The 22,881-nt window shown below is 35.8% G+C and overlaps 1 protein-coding gene across 1 annotated transcript in view; it reads left to right on the top strand.

Annotated features, from left to right (window-relative positions):
- The first annotated feature begins 6,019 nt into the window (after window positions 1-6,019).
- The window catches only part of LOC5575942 (organic cation transporter protein), a 147,282-nt gene continuing 130,420 nt past the window's right edge, over window positions 6,020-22,881 (top strand). Inside the window, exon 1 of the mRNA XM_021843476.1 lies at window positions 6,020-7,277. Within this exon, the coding sequence (XP_021699168.1) occupies window positions 6,808-7,277 (470 nt within the window). The 5' untranslated portion in view covers window positions 6,020-6,807. The remainder of the gene's footprint in view (window positions 7,278-22,881) is intronic.

The following is a 22,881-nucleotide window of genomic DNA, read 5'->3' as shown; positions in this document are numbered from 1 at the left end:
GTGATCGGGTACATAAAATTGGATTTCTAACGATGGGTGTCGATGGCGGCCTGGTTTCCGCGAGAATTGCTAGAGTCAAAGGAGTTCAGCAATAAAAATGGGGAAAAAGTCTTTTGGAAACATTTTTCAAATTTAACTCATGGTAGAATTGCCAGGCATGACTCTCCCTAAACTTCCGAACATTTGTGTTTTGGGATTCGCCAGCCTCTTTGGGACACACTTTGATTGGAAATAACGAATGCCTAATTACCACAAATCCGTTTACAAGTAATTTATGCACTGTAGGAGATATAGCGTATCTCAAACGGCCCCAGAAAATATGAGAACGACTTTACCATACTGCCATATCGAGACTAATGCAGATAGAAATCTAGTTTTCACACATTTTATTTTTGCATTTACCCGTTTGTTGATATTGTTACATTTTTAGAAGCTTCTCTTAACAATTTTGTACAAATTCCGTAATAAATGAGCGACTTTGTTGTACGAAATTTTTGCTAGTTCATAAAGTACGTACAATAAAAATCTGAAAAATATATATTTACCATTGCCGATACGATAAATGATTAGACTATTACTTATTTTATTGAAACTTATAAACTTAAGTATATGGAATTTGAATAGAAACAAAAATCCGATTTCAGCTGTGGTCGTTTTTTAAAAGGGTCCTTCTATATTCGTAAAAACATGTAAAAATCTTTTTTTTGGGTTTTGTTGCTTGTCCAAAAGTATAAATATTTGACATAAATAAATCCGAAATAAATTATTTTTACTTATTTTGAAAATACCTGAAAATCTATGATTTCGTGAAATTATTTGGTCGGGGTTCTGCTAAACCGCACCAAGTGCCATTTTTTCTCAAATTGAGTTTTTTACACCAGAGGACTCAAATAATCATAACCCTTCTACCATAAAAATATCAAGTAATTTGAACAGTCCCTCGCAATCTTAGATCACAAATTTTCTTTGGAAGGACACGTAAAACTGAAATTTAGTTCAGCCAGAGCGAACCATAAACCAACGCACGTCATCAGAGGGAATTCATTTTTCAGATATAAAACTAGATTTTTCCTATTTTTTCCAATTCAATTCAATTTCCTTACAATTTATCAATTTCAAGCAACTCATAGAAACAGAGGCCAGTAGAATTAGGCAGCAATTGACTAATTAAAATTTGATATTGTTTCGGTGGCGTTGATCTATTTTCTTTGAAATTTTATCCAGCCAAACCGCACTAAGTACTGTTTACCTGGAATTCACATTTTGACATGAAGTGAAGACATTGACATGCAATAAATAGTTACATTTGCTTGTTATATAGTATGTTAATCAAACAACTAGAAGCCGCAATGAAATAACGAATCTTTATCTTTAATCTGATACTGTGTGAACAACTGAGGTGGACTTGATGCGCTTTAGTTGTTCTGAACATTGCATTATCGCCATCAAACCCCGTCAGACTGAGTGCACATACACACTTAAAAATTGTTCGCGAGCTCGGCATTTGAAATTGCTGAGTTAACTCGGCTTCTGTGCATTTAGCTGAAAACTCAGCTAAAAAATAATTGTAACCGAGAATCGGCATCTTCCGAAACTGAAACCGAGATTTCTAATTCTAATTTTTATCCGTATCTCGGCAACACTGTGAGCCGAGCACCAACGTTAACAATGTTTTCACCGAATTCAGTTCTCTTGAATGCTGATATTTCGGTTTGCCTAGTAAAGTTACCGAGATTCTCAGCATTTTGTTTGACCATCCGCCATCTTGTTTTCATTCACATTCGGAAGTGCATCGGTTTTGTGTTTACGTGGAAAAGTAGCGAAAGTATCGAGGAAAAGTATTTACAATAAACATAGTGCTAGCAATGATGAAGCGAGAGGAGTTTAGATTGTCAGAAATCTCCAGTAAGTACCTACACTCAATGTGTTTTCAGTAATTTTTAGTGCTTATTGGTGGGCATTACGTGCTTTTGTGCCGGGAAGTAATTAAGGCACAAATCTCGCATAAATCAGAAGTTATGCGTCTATTTCTCGCATTCTCTGAGATAACGCCCTAAAAGCCATTGGTAACCATGTGTGTAGCTCGTTGCTACTGAGCATCTGAATGGATTTTCATGTTATTTAATAACGCTATGGAGAAGAAAGGATCAATATCTACCTGCCCGTGATGTTGGTTTGGATGCTTATTCCTTCATTTGCTCAGAAACAACGAGCTACGCTCGTGGTTACCAATGGCTTTTAGGGCGTTATCTCAGAGAATGCGAGAAATAGACGAATTTTAAAGATACGTTAATAAACATATCCATGTGTGATTTATTCGCAGCCCCATAGTTACCGTTACTTAAAAATACCAATGAAAACTAAACAAATTAAAAATATCCTCGGCGTCTAAAAGTGGCTCAATTATGATTGTTCTTCATTTTTGCTGAGATTTCGGTTCGTGTGTTGCCGAGATTTTCGGTTAAACTCGGTAGCTAAAACCTCTGCCAGAAACCGAGTTAATCAGTTAAAACTATTTAACCGAGCTGACTGCCGAGCGCTCGGCTGTGCGGATCTCGGTTTCTGAAAGCCGAGACTCGGCAGATTATTCTAAGTGTGTAACTTGTTTCAAGTTTATCACCATTCATTCAACAAGTGAAGATAACCTAGTGGTAGCACACTAGATTACCACTCAGAAGGCACGAGTTCGAATCCCGATGAAACTTTTTTCTGTTCTATCCGATGGTAATGGAAATCAAACTTTTTATATTGCAGTAAAACATCAGCAGGTTAATGTACAGCTGAAATGATGGTCATTCCTGGTGAACACTTCAAGCATTGAACTGTGAACTTGATCAGCAAAAATGCAACTTGGGAGCAACTTGGTGCACGTTGACAGAGCAAATTCATGGTTTTCTTCGATCATTAAAATCTATGTATGAACACGTGAGGACCTTGATTCAATGCAAACGAATCCTTCCCAATCATAGTACATAAATACTTGTGACATGGATTCAAACATGCATATAATTTGTCTCCAATTTTACTAGTGTTGTTGAAAACTATGAAACACATCCAGCCATACCGAACCAAGAACCATATTTTTCAATTTTTGTTCAGCCAAAGCGAACTGAGTGCTTCATATGTTTTAATAAAATCCAATCACATCGATAATTTATGATGATTTACTTGTATATTTAATTTCGGTTTACTTATTGGACACTGTTAATCAAACAAAATTTTTAACAATAATTGTTATGAAACATCTGAGATACAATGTACTCGAACCCATCACATCGAAGGATTCTGATAAAAACATTTATTACTAGTTAAGTTCCCACAAAACACAAAAGTAGGGTCTGTGTTGGCTACACACTTAAATTATTTCACCGACCTCAGTAAAATTTTTCGCCGAGAATACTCTACTTACTTTACCGAGATTTCGGCAATTCGTATTTTTTGCCGAAATCTCATCGAACGTTACCGATAATCGTCAAATAATTACCGATATATCAACTGTTGGGTTATCGGCGAAACCGTTTGAGTGTGTTGATAAGAATTGATTTTCAAAAACAAAAAAAATCAATGTAAAAAGTTATTTAATCAAATAAAATTTTCATAGGCAGCAGTTAAAATTACCCAAGAAAAAATAAAAAAATATAAAAATATGTATTTGTTTGAAAAAATATTGTCATTCTCGTTATCACAGTCGTGCCCATACTTCCTGGGACACCCTATATTAAAGTATGATTTCTGATTATGGTGTTGACTTTCCACGGCTATATTTTGAAGATAGTCATGGCAAAAAATTGAACCTTGTAGTAAGTTTGAGAGATGCTTTTAAAAAATGGTTATTAACGGTTATAGACAAATGATCTAGTTTTATTGACAAACAGATTCGCCAAAGAAGAATACGATTTTTATTCACATTTTAAGCTGACAGAAGATATAGTCATTCCAACAAAATTATTTCTGTTTCCCCAACTATATCTCTATATAAATAAAAATGGAATGGTGTTTGTATGTCACGAAATGGCATCCAAACGGGTCAACGGATTTGAATGATTATAATTCCGTTTTGTTCGTCAAGTGTTCCGACGTGTTTGTGTGTATAAAAATCCCAGGATATTCACCGGGAAAGTCGGGTAAACGAGCGTGAACGGAATTGTCATATTGTATGTGACGTTCCATGACATGTTTCAACAGCCTACTTGATGGCAAGACGAAGTTTGCCGGGACCACTAGTAAGCATATAAAAAAATGGTAAATGTTAAAAAAAAAGTCTATGACTCAGAAAAAAAAATGTATCAATGATCTTTTTTATTGACATTACGTTCCCCCTGAAACAAATCATGCTTCTCAGGTTATTGTTCTATAGAGCACTCCCACAGTTATTAACTGAGAACTTTCTTTGCTATATTTGTCATTTTGCATTTGTTTATCGCATGTATTAGTATCGATGACATTCTAAGAAAGTAGATGAAATTATTCTTGTATCTATTCGTTTAATTAGCTATATCGTATATGTTTGTGTTTCAATTAGCTCTGAAATGATGGGAAGACAACTTTGCTGGGAAACTTGAAATAATAAATATAAAATACTTTATGAGCCACCCTGCAAACCCCAATCCGTCCCAATGTCCCAAACTTCACTGTCCGTAAGTGCATAACTGCCCCATATGGAAAAGTAGGCATTAAAAAAAATACGCTCAAAACTCGTTGCCTTCTTTTTTTTCATATGCATGTTCATAATTTTCTGCATGCCTTAATCATTTAGGATCACCGCACAGATTACTAATTTTGCTACTACTTATTGCTCAGCAAAAATATAAGCTTGAACATAGTTCATATTCTTCAGTTTTTCTTGGGTTTTAAAATTTATAAAGACTGTTATACTTTTTTTTTATTCAATATGGGACTACACTAACTTCAAATATTTCCACAACATTATCATACAAATTGTGTTGATTTTAATGTGCGTAGTAAATTATATATCACAACATAAATGTTACGATGACAGTTATGTATAGTTTACTAATGTGCAACTTCACAGAATTTCAGTAAAAAAATTATTACCAACTGTTTTAATAAACATTAAATGAATAAATCTCTACGAACTCCTTCATCTATGGATTCGTTAAGGCTTTCCTTCAGGAGTTTCTTTTTTTAACTAGAAATTCTCCTAGTAACTCAATATTTACAAAACAATAGTTTGTGAACAACATTTTTCAAGAATGATAATTGTTTGAGGAATTCTTTTATGAATGCTTTCCATCTCTTATATTCTTTTACGACAATACAATTAAAAACAACTTCAGAAGTTCCTTGAAGTACTCCTTAAAATGTTACACAATAAATAACTTCATGGATTGCTCAGCAATTCTTTCGTATTTTTTTAAGGAGCATGTAAATAAAGTTAGAAACTTTGATCGAAAAGCGATTTTTATGATTATCCAACTTCACACTTCTCATTTACCATTTTCAATCGAAGGTCAAACATTTTTGGCAATCTGCAATCATAGGTCAAAACAAGTACTCACACAATGCATCGCATAACAGAGGAATGATATGGCAGCGAAGACCCCTCATCACAATTCGGCACGTGTGTGGAGCATCGTCTCGAGACGCTCGCTAGACGATTTGAACCCTAGATGCGCGCGCTGAATCACAACACAACCGTAGAGCCACTCTGGTAATCTAATTACCCACAATCATCTTTTCAAAAATATAATAAAAACATGTTGGCCGTATGACTTCTTGTACTCTTCGGTGCCACTAACCGACCGGAAAGCTCGCTCCGAAGGAAGCTTTGGAGTAAATTTTCTTGAGTTTGAGTTGAGAAGCGGAGAACCGAAGAGCTCGATTGAAGCTTTTGCGAGAGCGGTGCTCGGAGAGCGGCAGCACGTGGACTCTTAATCAACGGCCGATCAGAAATACACACGATCACATGTGCTCGGCGAAACGACGGCAGTTGTGGCAAGAAGTTGCAATTTTCCTACGAAACTGGAAAAAACAACTCAAACTTATAAGTAACCAGTATTGATCGGTGTTGGGACGAGTGAAGAAGTATGTAAGTGGTTGTCTTCAGCGTAACTTGCAAGCTGTTAACGATCGGTGTCTAATTTTCGAAAGTAAATCGTTCGGGAAGAGCGCGTATCCTTCAGAGCGTAGCCGGAACTTTGGGGGTCCTGAGGTTTCGCGCAAACTCATTTCCTCTCACTGTGGATCGAGTGTTCTTTTAGGCTCGCTGGGGGTTCTAACCTGGGAGAGCGATCGCGAATTCTCGTCGGATGGGGCAAAGGCTCTCCGCTATTGTTCCTGTGAATGTGTCACCTATTTCTTTATTCTCGCGGATGGATGCTGTGCTGTGATGGGAGAAAATCTCAGCGATCGAGATTTGCTCTCCTGAAGCTGTGCGGGCGCGCGTGATCGTACATATCCCTGGCTCCTAGACTTTATATATTGATGTGATCAACTACAGAGGACTTCAATCTAGTGCGATCAGTAGTTTAGGACCGTTGAGTTCTTTTTTGAGAAGAACAGGGAAACTGGCGCTTGCGTCCTCCTGGTGAGTGGAACGAAAAGTAGCCATCGGTGTATTACTTGCAAAAAAGATTCAAACGGTGCAAATTGTTTAGTAACGGAACATGTGCTCAAGCCAGGAATTATAATAGTAAAATAAATTGATAAATCCCGGGTGATCAGTGTGTCGTGTGTTAAAAAATCAGTGTCAGTGAACCACAAGTGATTTTTTCTACAATTGAAAGCTGCGAACTATCATTTGAACAATCAATCCATAAGAAAAAGAAGAACACAATATATTACGCCATGACACCGAAGCCCCAGGAGAATATCCCAGCAGTGCACGCTGGAGAAGATCACGACATGCCGGGGTCGTTGAACAACGTTAGCAGCTTGGGCAACCTGAACCACAACCTCAAACTGAACGGGTTCATCAACAATGGTTTCGTGTCGGACTGTCCGGCCCAGTCCGACAGCAAATCCGACCACCAAACAAAGGAGCTGGAGCTGAAGGAGAAGAATAATGCCAAGAACACCAGCTTGAATTCTAGCAGCGGTGCGTCGACGGGCGTCCAGGAAAAACCGATCGTCGACTTTGACGATCTCCTGCCGCACGTAGGCGAGTTTGGACGGTACCAGAAGATCCTCTTTCTGCTCATGATCCCGTTCGCGTTCTTTGTGGCGTTCGTGTACTTTTCGCAGATCTTCATTACGATAGTGCCCGAAGAGCACTGGTGTTGGGTTCCCGAGCTAGAACACTTGTCCGTAGAAGAAAGGTAAGTCCCAAGCGTTGTTAGTGTTTCGGACTATTGAACAAAAGTGCAACCTTACATGCATCGATCGGCGTATTTGCCATCTTTTGTTTGCAGATATTCATATCAGTGGTTCCTAACTATTGCTCTGTATGAAGTAGGAACAATTTTTTAACTGTGTCGATGAATTAAAAAATTTAAAAAGAAGACTGATTGCGATCAAAGTGGTATATACGATATTGGAAAACATATTCACAACTTTATTGTTTTCAATACAAAATGGTCAGCTTTGGAGTGTTAAACATATGTGAATGAATGTGAAGAAAATTCTTACTACACTTGTTATTTCGAATATATTTCTCATTGTCGTGTTCAAAAATAATATCGGGTTGAATAAAAAAAATTTTAATAAAGACATAACTCAAAAAAATGTAGAGATGGCTTGAAGGTATATCTCCACCAAAGTTGTAGATTTTAACGAAATAAAAAAGTTTTCATGAGATATGTTTTTCAATTTTCTAAATAATTTGTTCTTGTATTTTCATCAAAAACTTCACCTTAGTCAAATCGTCATTACATATAGGGTGTCCCAGAAAGTATAGGCACGACTTTACCATACTGCCATTTCGAGACTAGTGCAGATAAAAATCTGATTTTCACACATTATGTTCGTGTACTTATTAAGTGCAGATTTTGAATTTTGAGCGATAATAAAGTGTATAGCTGTAGCTTTTAGTTACTGAGCAAATTAATGTATTTATACGTTATTTAACAGTGCCACGGTGAGAAGAAGATTCTCTTCTACTTTTCGTTTTTGTTTGTCGAAAAAACATTTTTCATATAGTCAGATAAAAAAACCTGTTTTACATAAAATTTAAATTGGGTCCTAAAATGTTTAATGAATTCTTATTTTTATTTAATAACACGAAAGAGCATGCTCCTGTAACTACTTTAGCAATTTTTCTCGCTCAAAAAACGGCTATAGCATATTTAAACTTTAATTTTTAAAATTGCTCCAAATATGAACCTTGACACTTTTGTTCATGTTTGACGTTCACTTTTTCGAAAAAAGCACCACAGGGGTTGTAGTTTTAACACTGAAGTTGTTCCTATCTGACATTTCGGAAGGGACACGGAAAACAAAATACATCCAAAATTTGAGTATAAACCAAGGGGTGTGACAAAATCTCAAAAACAGTAAAAATTGTTTTTGGGCTTAAACCAAGGAAAACCATTTAAAATTGAGCAAACATGTGTTTTTGGCCTAAATTTAAGCATTCGGTACTAAAATTGGGACAGGGCTTTAAGACCCTATTGTCTATAAAAGCATTACTGTTCATTAAGGATTTTATTACCAACACCTTTTATCATCACTACATTCATATTGTAACTAATCCTCTTTGTGTGAAAATGTTGTGGAAAAATATAAAGCTGGTGCAGTGGTGAAGACCCATTTTGCAAAACAAAGGACCTTTATTAAGGGCATAAAAACTCTCGACCAAAATAGCAACTGAGAAACGCGAATTGAGTTCAAATTATTATTTTTTGTCGATAATAGAAACAATATGAGTAATCTATGCAATTAAATTATGCTAAATTTATGTGGCATTCAGAAATGTACTAGAAACTTATGAGAATTTGTTTGAGAAGACGAGCTTGGATTTTATGGACAGCATGAAATACAAAAATATGAACTGAAAGTAGAGACACAAGTTGTAATTGTCGTTTTAGCAATAGGCTTTGGAGAAAGAATTCCAATATTTTAATAATACTTTTTCAAAACCTAATCTTATTTTTTCTTTGACAATTGACAAATTGTTTATAATTTGAAGGACTACGATACTCTATGCGTTTCAGTGCGTAGTAACGGATCCGAGTATTTCGTAAATTCATACTGAAAACTTTCATGTTTTCTACTTTATCACTCTTATTCCAATTTTATAATGGAAAACTGCTTTGCAAGGAAACACTGTTAAATCGAAAGCAAGAGATAAAAAGACATGACGATTTCCATTGTCGGCAACGTCACGTCCGTTTTCTTGGTAGATGTCAAGGTGTTCGATGATAGGGAAGATATTCCAGGATTCGCAATAGCGAGTGGAGAGACCAGATTTGTATAGGGGAAGACGGGGTAAGATTGCCGCCTAAACAAATTAGTTTGTGTGTCGAAATCAAGAATAAATAAATCCTTTTTCGGCGCAGCATGTCACATGAAGCCATAATTGGCATGATAAAAAAATTATCACGAGTGTTGTATTTGTGAAATTTTATTTCTTTTTTGAGGCATGTAAAAGTGATGAAAATCATGATTATTTTTAGGAACCACCGTATAGAATTTTGCGAAAAAAATGCATCAAATTGTAACTCTAAGAAATATGATGTTCTATAAATTTTACATTGTTTAACTTGGATGTCGATTTTTTTTTTTTGGTAAATTGATTCTTAAGACTTATACCGTTTATCAACTTGATTACATCCTTCATATTATGGAGGATTTTTTTATTATTTCAAAGCCATATATTCACAGTATGCATAGACGGGTAATTTGTTATGTCTTTACAAAAAAATGTCATACGAAATTCTTGAGAGAGCATCTGTTAAATTTGGATTTAATTCAATATCGATGATCAAAAACTTGGTTTTTAATATTTGTTATGAAAAGTTTGCTGTAAATATAATACTTGAAAATGTCAAAAATCTTGTTTTTAAGGAAAGTGCTTGGTTATCTTTAAAGAAAATCGCCATTTTCATCCTAAACTGCCATTTAAAATCCTAACCGGCGGGCGTTCTTATCCAGCTTTTCCCTACCGTTGTGTACCGTTGAATTAGGGTGCAAGTGTGAACAAATGTTCTTACCTTTGTCCTAGCTGATTAGCTTTGCTGTAATCACCATTACTCGCTATCTCGCTATATGATGCCGACATAACTTTTGATTTCATTGGATATAATAGTTGAAAAGAAATAAATAGGAGAAAAACACTAATTGTCGTCCTAAAAAAAATTTTTTTGTCAATTTTCAGATTTTTATGCATACAGTCGACTCTCCACATCTCGATATCTTTAGATAACGTTGATATCTTTTACTATGTCGATGTTTTTTCGGACCCTTCATTCTGTTTACATGTTCACTCTTCATATCTCGTATCTCCCTACCTAGATGTAATTTTTATTCCCGATTTTTCTCTTCGTATGTCGATATCTGAGAGAGAGAGGAGACAGCTCACTGACAGTTGGCGTTTTGCCTGCTTTAACTTCTTTTTTTAAACCTTGGGATTTGCACAACGGTCAGATGAACTTATTTAGTTCAAAATCATATTAACATCTTTTTATTCCCTTTGTCAATGGATATGAATACAAAAAAAATCAATAGCAGTTTGCCAACAAACAACTATATTTAGGTATTCAACTTTTTAAAATATGAAATCATCGAAAAACACATAGAAATTTTAATTAAGTTTACTTGAATTTTGACGGTTTTTCACGCTATGCCTTTCGAATGTGCGGGTTTCCGGTGACAGTTGGTGACAGGTTCCCTTGACTTTTGGGAGCTCGTTATCTAAGCCAGCTATCTTCTCTCTCTCAGATCGATATACTTATTATCAAAGGTTACTAGATAGATTTTTGAGATGGAAAACAATTTGCACAGACAAAATGACACATGTTTGTTTTTCATTTTCCTGCCAATATCAATCTAGAATTCGTAAAAAAAGTTCTATGTCTTGATCTCTCCCTATCTCGATGGTCCCTTCGATATCGAGATGTGGAGAGTCGACTATAGTAGGCCAATATCGTATGAATGCGTAGAAAATTAGTGATGGATTGAAAATAGGTTATTTTCCTCAGAGCACCTTCAATATGTGGGCTTAAATTTTGATAAACAAACTTGTTTCAAACATTTACCCATTTTTAATAATAGTTTTGAAATTGAGTGCCTTAAGATTGGGGGAAGAGTTCGGATGTAGTGTGAGAAAAAAGTTCACTCGCTGAAACACAATATATTATATTATATAGATACTGTCAGGGCTGGGAATAATAATACTAGCAGGCTTGAATTTCTCGAAACTCACATGGCTTACTCACTACAGTAGTAATCTGAATTCCCAAATCTTATCAAGTAGCTTTTGTTGGATGCATGAATTTTCTAAAACAGTAGTGTCATCGCAGGCTGTAAATGCGGGAAATAGCGGGAGCAACGGGTATTTTGTTACATTCGAAGATTTTTTCCTTCAGCAGCGGTAGGCGTGAGCTAGAAATCTTAAAAATAAACTCTTTCCCCAAATCCAACTTTTGTCAAACTCAAATTTTTGCCTCTACTGTATTGAGTAACTTGCCATAATCCACTTGTTTTAGAATTGATTGATTGATTTGACTTTATTAACGAGATTTTTAGCCCTGGGCTAGTTCATCTCGGGACCAACGGCTTTACTTCCCTTCCGAAGGAAGTCGTCACTATAACTTTCAACGTCATAAGTGACTATGTCGGGGATGGGATTCGATCCCAGGTCCTCGGCGTGAGAGGCGAGTGTTCTAACCACTACACCAGGTCCGTCCCCTTGTTTTAGAACACTCACTCCCTAATATTGGTAATATCATTATAAACATATTTTGTAACACCATGTGTTGATTTTTATTTCTTCCCATGTAAATAAATTATGATGTTTTCTCATGAAATATAATCTTTCTTGTGAAATATTACATTTCTTGTGAAGTAACCGCTATCTGATAAAAAAGATGTTTTAAAGCCCTAGTCGTTGACGAATTGGCGTTGAGTTGTCAGGAGATAGTTTATTGTTCAACAGTTCGGGAACCACTGATAGCTTTTTGCTCGGCGTTGGTTGTCCCAGTGAACTTCGGAAATGGATGGTTGCTTGCAGGCTGTTTATTTGTTCCTATCCAATATCAGAAGCACCAAGAAGCTATTGTTTAGTGCACAAAACACCTCGGTACGGCTCTATTATACCCCGTGCAGAGTTTAACGGGTTTTGCGATCCAACCGAGTTGTGTTAGTTTTCGATGTCCCATGCTTGAGCTGTTTGGAAACCGAACGTAAACAATGAAAAATCATGTGCATACAGTAGGTAGTGTTTGAATTGGAAGACACCCGCTAGTGGCTTAGGAAATTAAAAATTTCAAGGTCAGTCGTTTCGGCTTTATTTTTTGCTACGGAGGTGTGACACCTGTCGAATTGCGTTGCGATACTGTTTTGATGAATCCTTTGGCGCAAATTGAGTTTGATGGATCCGTTGTCTTCGGGTGTATGGGCAAATTTGTTGAGCTGAGCAGGGTTTCGACGTTAATTGGTTGCAATTTTCCTGCGGACAGGGGATACTTTGTGGGGCAATGCCCGATTATGAAATGAAACCATATGGTGAAAAGTGAACGTCCGATACTAATCTTGCTGTAGCGAAGCTTGACAATGGTTGAGAAGAAACAAGGAAATTAACTGTATTACACATTAAGGTGTCATGTGACTTTCAAATTTGAACGCGAAATTAATGCATTGGTTTGAATTTAATTGTTATGTCTGAATTAATGAGATTTTTTACTTCATGTGTTTTTGCTTTATAATCACATTCTCCCAATGCTGACTTGAAAACACAGATACCTAGTTATATGCAAAATTCTGGCAAAACGAAATCTCAGGTCAATGGAACCGGAATTCAGCTAAACCGTTGTTGTTGTATTATTTAAGGATTTCGTACGGTTTACGGCTCATCGATAATTCTATACGACAAACAATTATTCCTACTTTTCTTCCATGATTACCTGCAGTTATTTTTGATCAAAAATTTTACCTGAGAATGCATCCAGTAAACTCGACAAACCTACAGGAATTTATATTTGGATTGTTGTATAGATTTCCCTAGAAATTCTATGAAATATTCCTCTGAACCCTTCTTTCGGAATCCTAGGAATTCTTCAATAAAATCTCTTCCATTTCCATTAATTGTGCTTATAAACCACATTTAATAATTCCGCGAGCTTACCTTACCTAGATAGAAGATAGTTTAGTCAAATTCGATCATTTCTTACAATTTCTCTATCAATTTAAACACCACCGCGGAAACAAAAACATTTTCCTATGCCCTCGTCAAATGAATTAGAAAATTAAAAAACGTTTTTGGCAACTTTGAGAGTAAATGACGTGGGACAAAATGCTCCATACTTAATGGTAGCTTAAAAACTATCGGTGTAATTAAAATTAAGCCGCAAAAAAAAATCAAACGAAACTTAGAACCGTTTAGTGCCTGCTCCATACCTTAGAATTTGAAAAATCTATACCCCGCGTTAGGGTGGTGCAAAATTTAAAAAAAAGTTTATAAATCCAATCCCCCATATCTTCTTTACCATCCTATGATGGTTACCATGATAAAAAATGTGTTCTGTGAAATATTTAGTTCCCTGGTGGTGATTTCAAGGTGGCCCAAAGACGATGTAGGTTTATATAGAAAAATAATATGGAGTTATTTGGGAAAATGTTCCGAACACGTTAGCGCTAAAATTCATACACAAAATTATCATCCCATAGTAAAAACTCATTCAAGAAATTTGCTGAAGAGAGCAATTCAATCTGACGGATAGTAAAAGAGATATTCATGAATTTATTTGTCATTATTTTGCTTCATATGGGATTATAGCCCTGCAAACATCTACAAAAATCCCAAGCAAAATTAGCTCAAAAGAAATTTGTTCTTTAAGCAACATCCTTCATTAACGTGTGAGATTACGTGACATACAGTGAAACCTCCATGGGTCGATATTGAAGGGACCATCGACTCATGAAAATACCGAGTCATGGAACAGAAATCCTTTGAAAAGCAGTTTCGAGGGACCATCATAGTAACCATGAAATTTTGTTTCTAGTATGGACCGATGCACGAGTTCACTATCTGACGTTTGAGCGATGCCGTGTTATTTACGTGACCATGGCAACAAGTGAATTCGGCACCGCTCAAACGTCAAATTCGTGAACTCCTGCACAGGTCTATGGTTCCATGAGTCGATATCGAGTCATGGAACATCGACTCATGGAGGTATCACTGTATAACACATTTTTACAAGATTTCAAATTGGAATTTACATTAAAGTGACCAGATGTGATTGGCTTCAATGCGGGACAAAAATGGTAAACTTTTGAAAAATATTGTAAGAAATACTAAAAAGTACAATGCCGATTCAATTTTACCAAAATGACAAAAATTTTCATATTCCCTAAATTGAAACATGCCAAAATCGAACAACGATTGATTTCATTAAAACTTTTATCACCATAATAATAACCACGAATTGAGTTTTCCTATTTTGAACAAGGTATTCTCAAAAGGACTCACAGAAACAATCAGATTAATAGTGCCATAATCAAACGAGCACTGTTTACACATTCTTATTATTTTTTTTAAGTAATCAAATAATAAAATTTGGAGGGAATTTATAAGATTTTAAAGCTATTTATATATGAAGTTTTAACTTAACAGTCATTTTCTGATTTGCACTTTTGCTCAAAATTTCACATGTGTTTTCCAATATCTAGTTGCATTTCCATAATTTGTTTCTGAAGAGTTTATATGGAATATTTAATAGATGAAAAATTACAAAATAAGATTAAATTAAGATCTTTATCACGTGATATTTTCGAACCACATTTTTCAATGAGTTGCAATCAGAATTTTGTAAGCCTCACATACCTGTTTATTACGATCAAAATCTTTGCAGGAAAGAAAAACCATTTTGAGAACAATTTGAAATCAAAAGTAGATTTTGAACAAAATCTTAAAAGGTTTCTTAACAGTGTCATGGGAAAATTCAGAACCACATCATGAGCTGAAAATATAGATAATAATTTTAAATCCCAGCCGAGTACGTGGGTTTTGTCATAATATCACCCATAATTTGTCCACCTTTACGACGCGTAATAAGTTAATTAATTTAATAACCATGCGGATTGGATTACCAGACAGCCGAATTATCATTCAACAATTACCGAATAAGCGACAATTTATAGTTAATAATATTTTGTCAAGACTCCAGCTAAAATATTTTGAAAACTTCTTGTGAATTTTACCCAAATTTTGTTAGGGTTCTTCTTCTTTCTGGCGTTACGTCCCCACTGGGACAAAGCCTGCTTCTCAGCTTAGTGTTCTTATGAGCACTTCAACAGTTATTAACTGAGAGCTTACTATGCCAATGACCATTTTTGCATGCGTAAGTATATCGTGTGGCAGGTACGAAGATACTCTATGCCCTGGGAAGTCGAGAAAATTTCCAACCCGAAAAGATGCTCGACCGGTAGGATTCGAACCCACGACCCTCAGCTTGGTCATGCTGAATAGCTGCGCGTTTACCGCTACGGCTATCTGGGCCGGGTTAGGGTTCTGGTAATTGGAAAATGTGTAGATTAAATAAATTTAGACCAGAAATCAGATATTTTAATTAATTTTGAGAGCGAATAGAATTAGGCTAAGATTCCAATAATATTTTGCGTAGATTTCAGCACAAATTTTGTACAAATAAGAATAAAGTTCTGTTCAAATATTGATAAGAATCCTGTTTAGATCTGGATTAGAATCTTCTTTTTCCATGGAGAAAGCCGACCAGTATGTGAAGGTTAATTTTGAATTTATGTATAACAGTCAAAATCTTTTCATTTTTGATGTTTCAAGTACAAAATTTTGGTTATCTCCACAATCCGGGACGTTTTCCGGGACGCTTGTTGATGCGGGACAGGTTGCTCAAATACGGGACTGTCCCGCACAATCCGGGACGTCTGGTAACTTTAATTTACATGATTTCAGGTTTACATCGCATAAACGAAGTTTACATGAAGTGTAATGTTTATTATTTTTAACAGTGTGGACATTAATCTCAGCTTAGTGTTCTAAAAGCAATTCCAACTGAGAGCATTCTTTGCCAAAGTTGCCATTTTCGTATATCGTGTGGCAGGCACGATGATACTTTATGCCCAGGAATGTCGAAAAAATTTCTATAACGAAAAGATCCTGGTCTGAACGGGAATTGAACCCAGAGCATGACTTTGTAGTGACAGACTTTACCGCCACGAAATCACCTTTTGCGTTTTGCGATGCTTATATGTGCAAAGTTTCCGTATAAGATGCCGTCAGAAGGCCTTAAAAAAAAGCGCTGGCGATATAGTACATATTTTATATGATGAAAATGAGCAAACAATGCGAATGTATCGTTTTTATTGTGAGCTAATCTGAAATCTTATGCGACTTAATTGATAATAACACAGTTGATTTGACAGCTGCTACGGAGTAAATTGATTTACTTTGTACGTGTATACGGAACGAAAGAAAATGGGGTAATGAGAACTCCGAAAATAGCATTTTATGCGAGAAACTTCGGCAATTAAACGATTCCATACACCAATTTGTGCGGTTGTGATGTAATTTGTACAAGTAAACGACTTTATATGTGAATGCTTATGCGACTTCTGGTTGACAGGGTAGGCTTAAAAAGGCCCCAGCTTGAACAATTTTGCGTTTTTTTTCCTTTAATTTTGTGATTACTGATACGAAAACAAAGTTGCATGTCAAAATTGAGCATTTTGTATTGAAATGAGCTTTCACTACTTATCCTGGCTAGCTGTATATCCGGAATTTTTGTAGGTAAAGTGTAAATTTGGAGTTCGTGCCAAAGAATTACACATCAATTGTACATTATACATTGATACCTTAAATTTTCAAAACGTTGGTATCATTTCATTAGTGTCTAATTCAACTTTTCAGGGCCCGGTGCGGAGTTGCGCTTTGATTTGAGATGAATCAGGATGCAGCTGAAAGTTTTCATAATAAAAAATGTCAAGGCGCTCATTTTTCAACATTTCTTTGACAAAATTTCTTATAACGTTCTTGGTGACATTATTTGAAAAAAGGAAAAAAAAACTATCAAATAAGTGGCTGATTACTGTTGAAAATGTTGAAATTTACTATTGTAAATATGTGCCTTACAATACCTTTATCAATACACAGAACGGTAAGGGGCCCCTACAAATTGCCAATTCAGATCTCCTCCCAACGAGATATTGTTTGCCTGTCTATATTAGACCTGTTCACTTTTTAAAGATACCTTTCAAAACAAGTTATCTGTCCATAGGCGCTATCGTTGGGGAGGCGAAGCACTTTTTGCCCCCATCAATAATTTTTGAGAATGCAAAGTGTCATTTCGCCATCAATAATTATGACATAAAAGAAACACTATTACAAGAAGAACCTATTCGCACTAAACTAAAGATTGTTTTGAACTTCGTATTTCACGCATTCTTATTATATGCATTAAGAAGTGGGGCCTTGTTTCTGATCTCACATCTAAGACGAAATAAAGACCTCCATGTTCCTTACAGTTGCCCAAAATTTTACGGCATATAAAGTAATAGAAAACTCTAGAGTGGCGTGAAAAGTGTACTGCGATCTGTCAAACTTGAGTACCTTTTGCAATACCAAGGATAAAAATGCAGTACTAGAAGTTGTACCCAATCTAAACCTAACTACTTTGTCTCTATTCGTCTCTGCTCACATGCTTCTAAGAATTACTTAGCTTCAAGATTTAGTTTCATGGATTTTATCTAAACAAATTTTACATACAAAACAAGTTGTAAGTGATATTGATTACCAAACAGCTCAATATAAGCGTTAATTGATAAGAATTGTTGATGAGAAAAAATGGTTTTCTCGTTCAATTTATCAAAAACACTTATAAATATATAGAAGTAGAATAAGGAACTTAGAGTAAAATACACTCCCGTGCATAAGTTTGGGTTCACCCCATAAAAACATGCAAAAGTGTTCAGTTTATATCTCTGTGATTACACGTCCAATTGAATCTCTCTAAGCCGCATTCGAAAGGCAAAGAGTTATTCTTACTTCGTATGTATTTTTCCAAAAACATTCTTTGAACTTTGTATACTAAACTTTTACTTAAAGTTGTGACACTTTTCAAAAAACACTCTGAGAAAATATAGCTAATTTCCTCAGCATTGGATCGACCAAAATTTTAAATCAAGGTGTCAATAGAATCATAATCTTATATTCTTTGAAAAGCACTCACAAATTTTTTGCGGAAAAATCTGGAAAATATTCATAATCAATGAAACAGTCAGTCAAGTCATCGTGCAAAAGTTTGGGTTCACCCCTCAGTATGACGTATCGTGCAAAAGTTTGGATTCACCTGAACTTACTCAGATCTGTGAAATCTCAAACCAATCATATACGTGCCATTATTTGCGCTCAAAAAAGCTTTGAACTATTAAAATCGGTTGAATAATGGCAGAGATATTGACAAAAATGATGTGCGTGTGGCTCAGGTATTCAATTTCCAGATTTTTCCGCAAAAAATTCGTGGGGTCTCTTCTAATTACGATTCTAATGACACTTTGATTTAAAATTTTGGTCGATCCAATGCTGAGGAAATTAGCTATGATTTTTCAGTGTGTTTTTTGAAAAATGTAGCAACTTTAAGTAAAAATTTTAGTATACAAAATTCAAAAAATGTTTTTGGAAGTAAGAATAACTCTTTGCCTTTCGAATGCGGCTTAAAGAGTTCCAATTGAACGTGTAACCACAGAGATATGGACAGAACACTTTTATATGTTTTTGAGGGGGTGAACCCAAACTTTTGCACGGGAGTGTACAGTCTGGGGATTTTTTTTTTTTAATTCAAGACGGTGATAAATAAATAAAATAAAATAAAATGAATATATAAAATTATGTATGAGCTGTATAGCCGCATATAAGAAATAATTGCAAGACCATGGGAATAAACAACAAGTCGTATTACCTTTCTTCTTCAAAAATCAATTTTCTGATCTGAAATTTTCTGAAAAATAATACGAATGTTGTACAGCAGTCATGTACAATATATCTTTAGCAGATTCTCTCGAAGCTAATAATATTCGACATATTATATAATATCGATATTATCGTCTGAAACGGACCATTATTTTGAATCACGTGTTTTGAACAAATCATAATTAATCGAGTTTGACTTTCTATTAGAAAAGCTACGAATTTTCCAATTAACTTCCTCATATCTCAACGAAATCTAATACATTTTCGATGAAATTTCTTTTGCAAATTTCAGACTTACTAATCGAACATAAACCATCTGTTTTCACGATTTCGGCTAGTTGAGTTTGCTCCCTTAAAATTTTCATGAAGTTGGCACTTCTGGATAGTAATAGGTAAAAAGCTATTTTCATGGTCCTGAATGGTATTGAAGTGTATGTTTACTTCTCAAAAATATAGAAATTTTCTCCAAAATGCCACGTCTATCGTATTACTTTACTCATCATGAACTAATATACCTGCTGCATGTAATTGTTTAGGTTCTAAACATAAAAATGCATGCTTATGAAATTCGTTCGTAGATAGAGGGACCGGGTAAAAATATAGGCTATTATCACATAAAACTATTCTTCCAACGATTAAAATCGTTTAATTTTGAAAGCATTCATTTGTTTCAGCTTGGGGATAGTAGAGGCTTCCGTCGTCTCAATAATATCAATAGAAAATAGAGTTTTAGGTTATTAATGAAGATTTGATTATAATATCGCAATAATAGGGAATACCGCAATAATAGGCAAATTACCCTATCGCGTGGCAGACACGAACATGCTTTATGCCCTGGGAAGTTAAGAAAATTTCCTGACGGGTGGGATTTGAACCCACGACCCTTAGCTTGGTTGTGCTGAATAGCTGCGCGTTCACTGCTATGTATGTAGGATTACTGCAAACAATTAAGGTGCCAACTTTCGCCCCACAATCCACTAAACAGTGTTCAACCGTGATAGTCAAGGTCTCAATGAATTAGGAAAGTGTTGAGGCTGAAACAAAAAATAAATACAATTTCAATGACTCTCATTTTCTTCATCATGCCCATTTCTACCAATCACCGAGGTGCGATCACACTGTTCATCGTCTCACCGTATAGGTGCCTAATATCTTTCATTGAGGATCTGACAGGCACGACTTGCGGAACCATGAAGTGCAGAACTTTGCACGATCAAACCCCATCAAAAAGCATATGGATTCTGACAGCCCGACGGAGCATGACGTCAAAAACCTTGCCCTCCCACATTGTTATGTCTGCCTTTATGTCTAAGCAGCTCTAGAACTGAATTTTAACTTCCTCTATCGGCACGAAAGGATATCTTCCAATTAGGTTCAGACAGTGGTCGATGAGTGATTCGTGAGGCTGGCTACAGTTGGAAGTTCCATTGACCTGCTAAAATTAATGAGTAACTTTTCGTGACCAGTCAGATTGGTCAGCATAACCTCAGGGTCTCGGAAAGTCCACTGCCGTTTTAAAACGGTTCAGTTTGACGTCATGACTGTGGCAGTCCTGATCTACTTGAACTGCGATTATATGCAAAAGAATGTGCATTCATCGTTTTTATTGCCTTGCTCGGTCGGATCAAGACTGGTCAGATTCCCGTCAAGGCTCCAGTCGGCGTCGGCGTGCGGTTCGGCAGTTACTTAGTCTCCTGAAGAGTCACAAGAAGCGCGCGCGATGCGGTGTGGGAAGTGTAATTGTATCAAAACAACAACCAATTACACGCATGTATTTGCTTAGTTAAACATACCAAGCGAGCTCCGTCATCATCGCCATTAATGACAACGGTGTAGCAGAATACCTGTCGGTTGAGGATATAAAGCCCCTGGTTGTTGGCGGTTTTTGTGTTTGTTTTTTCACCCCGTAGCTTCTTCACATGATGGCGGTAAACGGTAGAGCAGGGTTACTCAACCGGTGGTCCGCGGATCTCAACGGGGGTTTGAAGCAATCTCAGGGAGTTCGTGAAGGCATTATAAAGTTGACCTGATTTCATCTGATTCTCAGCCAGATATAATTACTAATATTATTTCTGGAGGTATCTATACACACTTAATTCAGAATGCCGAATCTCGGCTAATTTTAACCGAGATCCGCACAGCCGAGTAGTCGGCAAACAAATTTCCTGGGATCTCAGCAAATAAAAGCCGAGTATCAGTAAATCGTGCTTCGTTGCTAAGCAACCGGACAATTTGTTAGCTGAGTCTCGGTTAAAATCGGGAAACCGAGATTCGCACAGCCGAGCTCGTGAAATAAATCTAAGTGTGTAGGATATTTCTAGCAATCTTGCACATCGGTTCACGGAGCGGAATTAGGTGAAATAATATAATACAGTTAACTATCCCTTACTCGATTTTCCGTTAGAGACCCATAGTAAAAGTTGGTTTTCATGGCTACCTCGATGGTCCCTTGGGTCGCATCTGCTCTGGTTTAAAACCATATGGGCATTTTTATTGTTTGTTCCAACGCTGATGAGAAGGATTTATGTTTGTTAATATATAGGGTAGTTGCCAATTATTGCACACTTGCCAACATTCGAACACTTTTACACTAATGCAATGAATTGAAACCCTAATATTAATGCTTAACACCAATGCATAATACATTCCAGCTATCAGCAGTATGTTTCTCATTTAAAACTTCAAAATCACGTACATATAGCGAAATTGAACTATTGTGAGTTCAAGTAGCACCCAAATTGTTACGTCATGAGACAACTATTTCCCGCAATAAAACAGCTTCTTCCGAAGTAAAATCTAAATGTATTTCATTTTTTTCCTCAACGAAAATGAAGATTTATGTTATGGTTTCATAATGCGAGGTGAACTTATTAGAAACACTTAGTTTGCCTTTGTAAATATTAAACCGTTCAATAATTCACGCATCGCCAGCATCTGTAGACTAATTAATGAAGTAAATGCCCATTGTTATAGAATATAAACCAAATGTTCAGAACAAAATGCAGTTTTGTACTCCTACTGGCTTTTTCTTTGAACAAATTATTTCATCGAATTATCATGCAGAATCGTCGTGATTTGTTAAATTTATTGTTTGGAATACTAAATCAAACCGTCTTCAATTACACTAGCGAGTCAACTCCACGCAAAAAGCAAAATTAACAATGTGTGCAATAATTGGGCTCAAAGTGTGCAATTATAGGATGCGGGTATTTTCGAAGTGTGCAATAATTGGGCTTTGGCATAGGTTCATGAATGTGATAAAAAGTCAATCAAATCAACTTAAAAGCACATAAGTCATTGGGAATCTGAAAAACGAATATATTTACTGGTTTTGAGCGAAATTCAGTTCAAGTTTACTGAATCTGACATATTTGACAGCCAAATTACTTCTTAACCGTGAAAAAATTGGCAATTTACCCTAGCATCAAGAGAAAAAATTAAATCGACTTGTTAATTTAGGACAAAGTTGTAAATTCCACACATCGTGTCAAGGCTCTTGACTGAAGGCTGGTCCGTTTTTAGGTAACCAACGTTGAGCTAAAATTGATTTTCAATGATTGTATCAGAAATCTTTCCTCCTTTCAAAAATAGACTATTCATCGTCTTTCGAGAAAATAAATAAATGAAAACTTAATTCAGTACTATCCAGCTTTTTACGCTAGCTATAAAACAGCATGCCTACCGATTTTATAGTAAGATCCTAGTAGGCAGGGATTTGCGTTTGTTGATTCTAATACATTTGTTGATTTTAATACATTTCTTTCTCGATTTTAGGTTCTCAATTAAATGGATTTTTCGATTTTTCACTTAAAATTGAAAATGCA

The sequence above is a fragment of the Aedes aegypti genome, chromosome 2 (assembly GCF_002204515.2).
Source record: "Aedes aegypti strain LVP_AGWG chromosome 2, AaegL5.0 Primary Assembly, whole genome shotgun sequence".
Lineage (NCBI taxonomy): Eukaryota > Metazoa > Arthropoda > Insecta > Diptera > Culicidae > Aedes > Aedes aegypti.
Note: the sequence above shows the minus strand (reverse complement) of the source record. Positions and strands in the feature narration are given on the sequence as shown.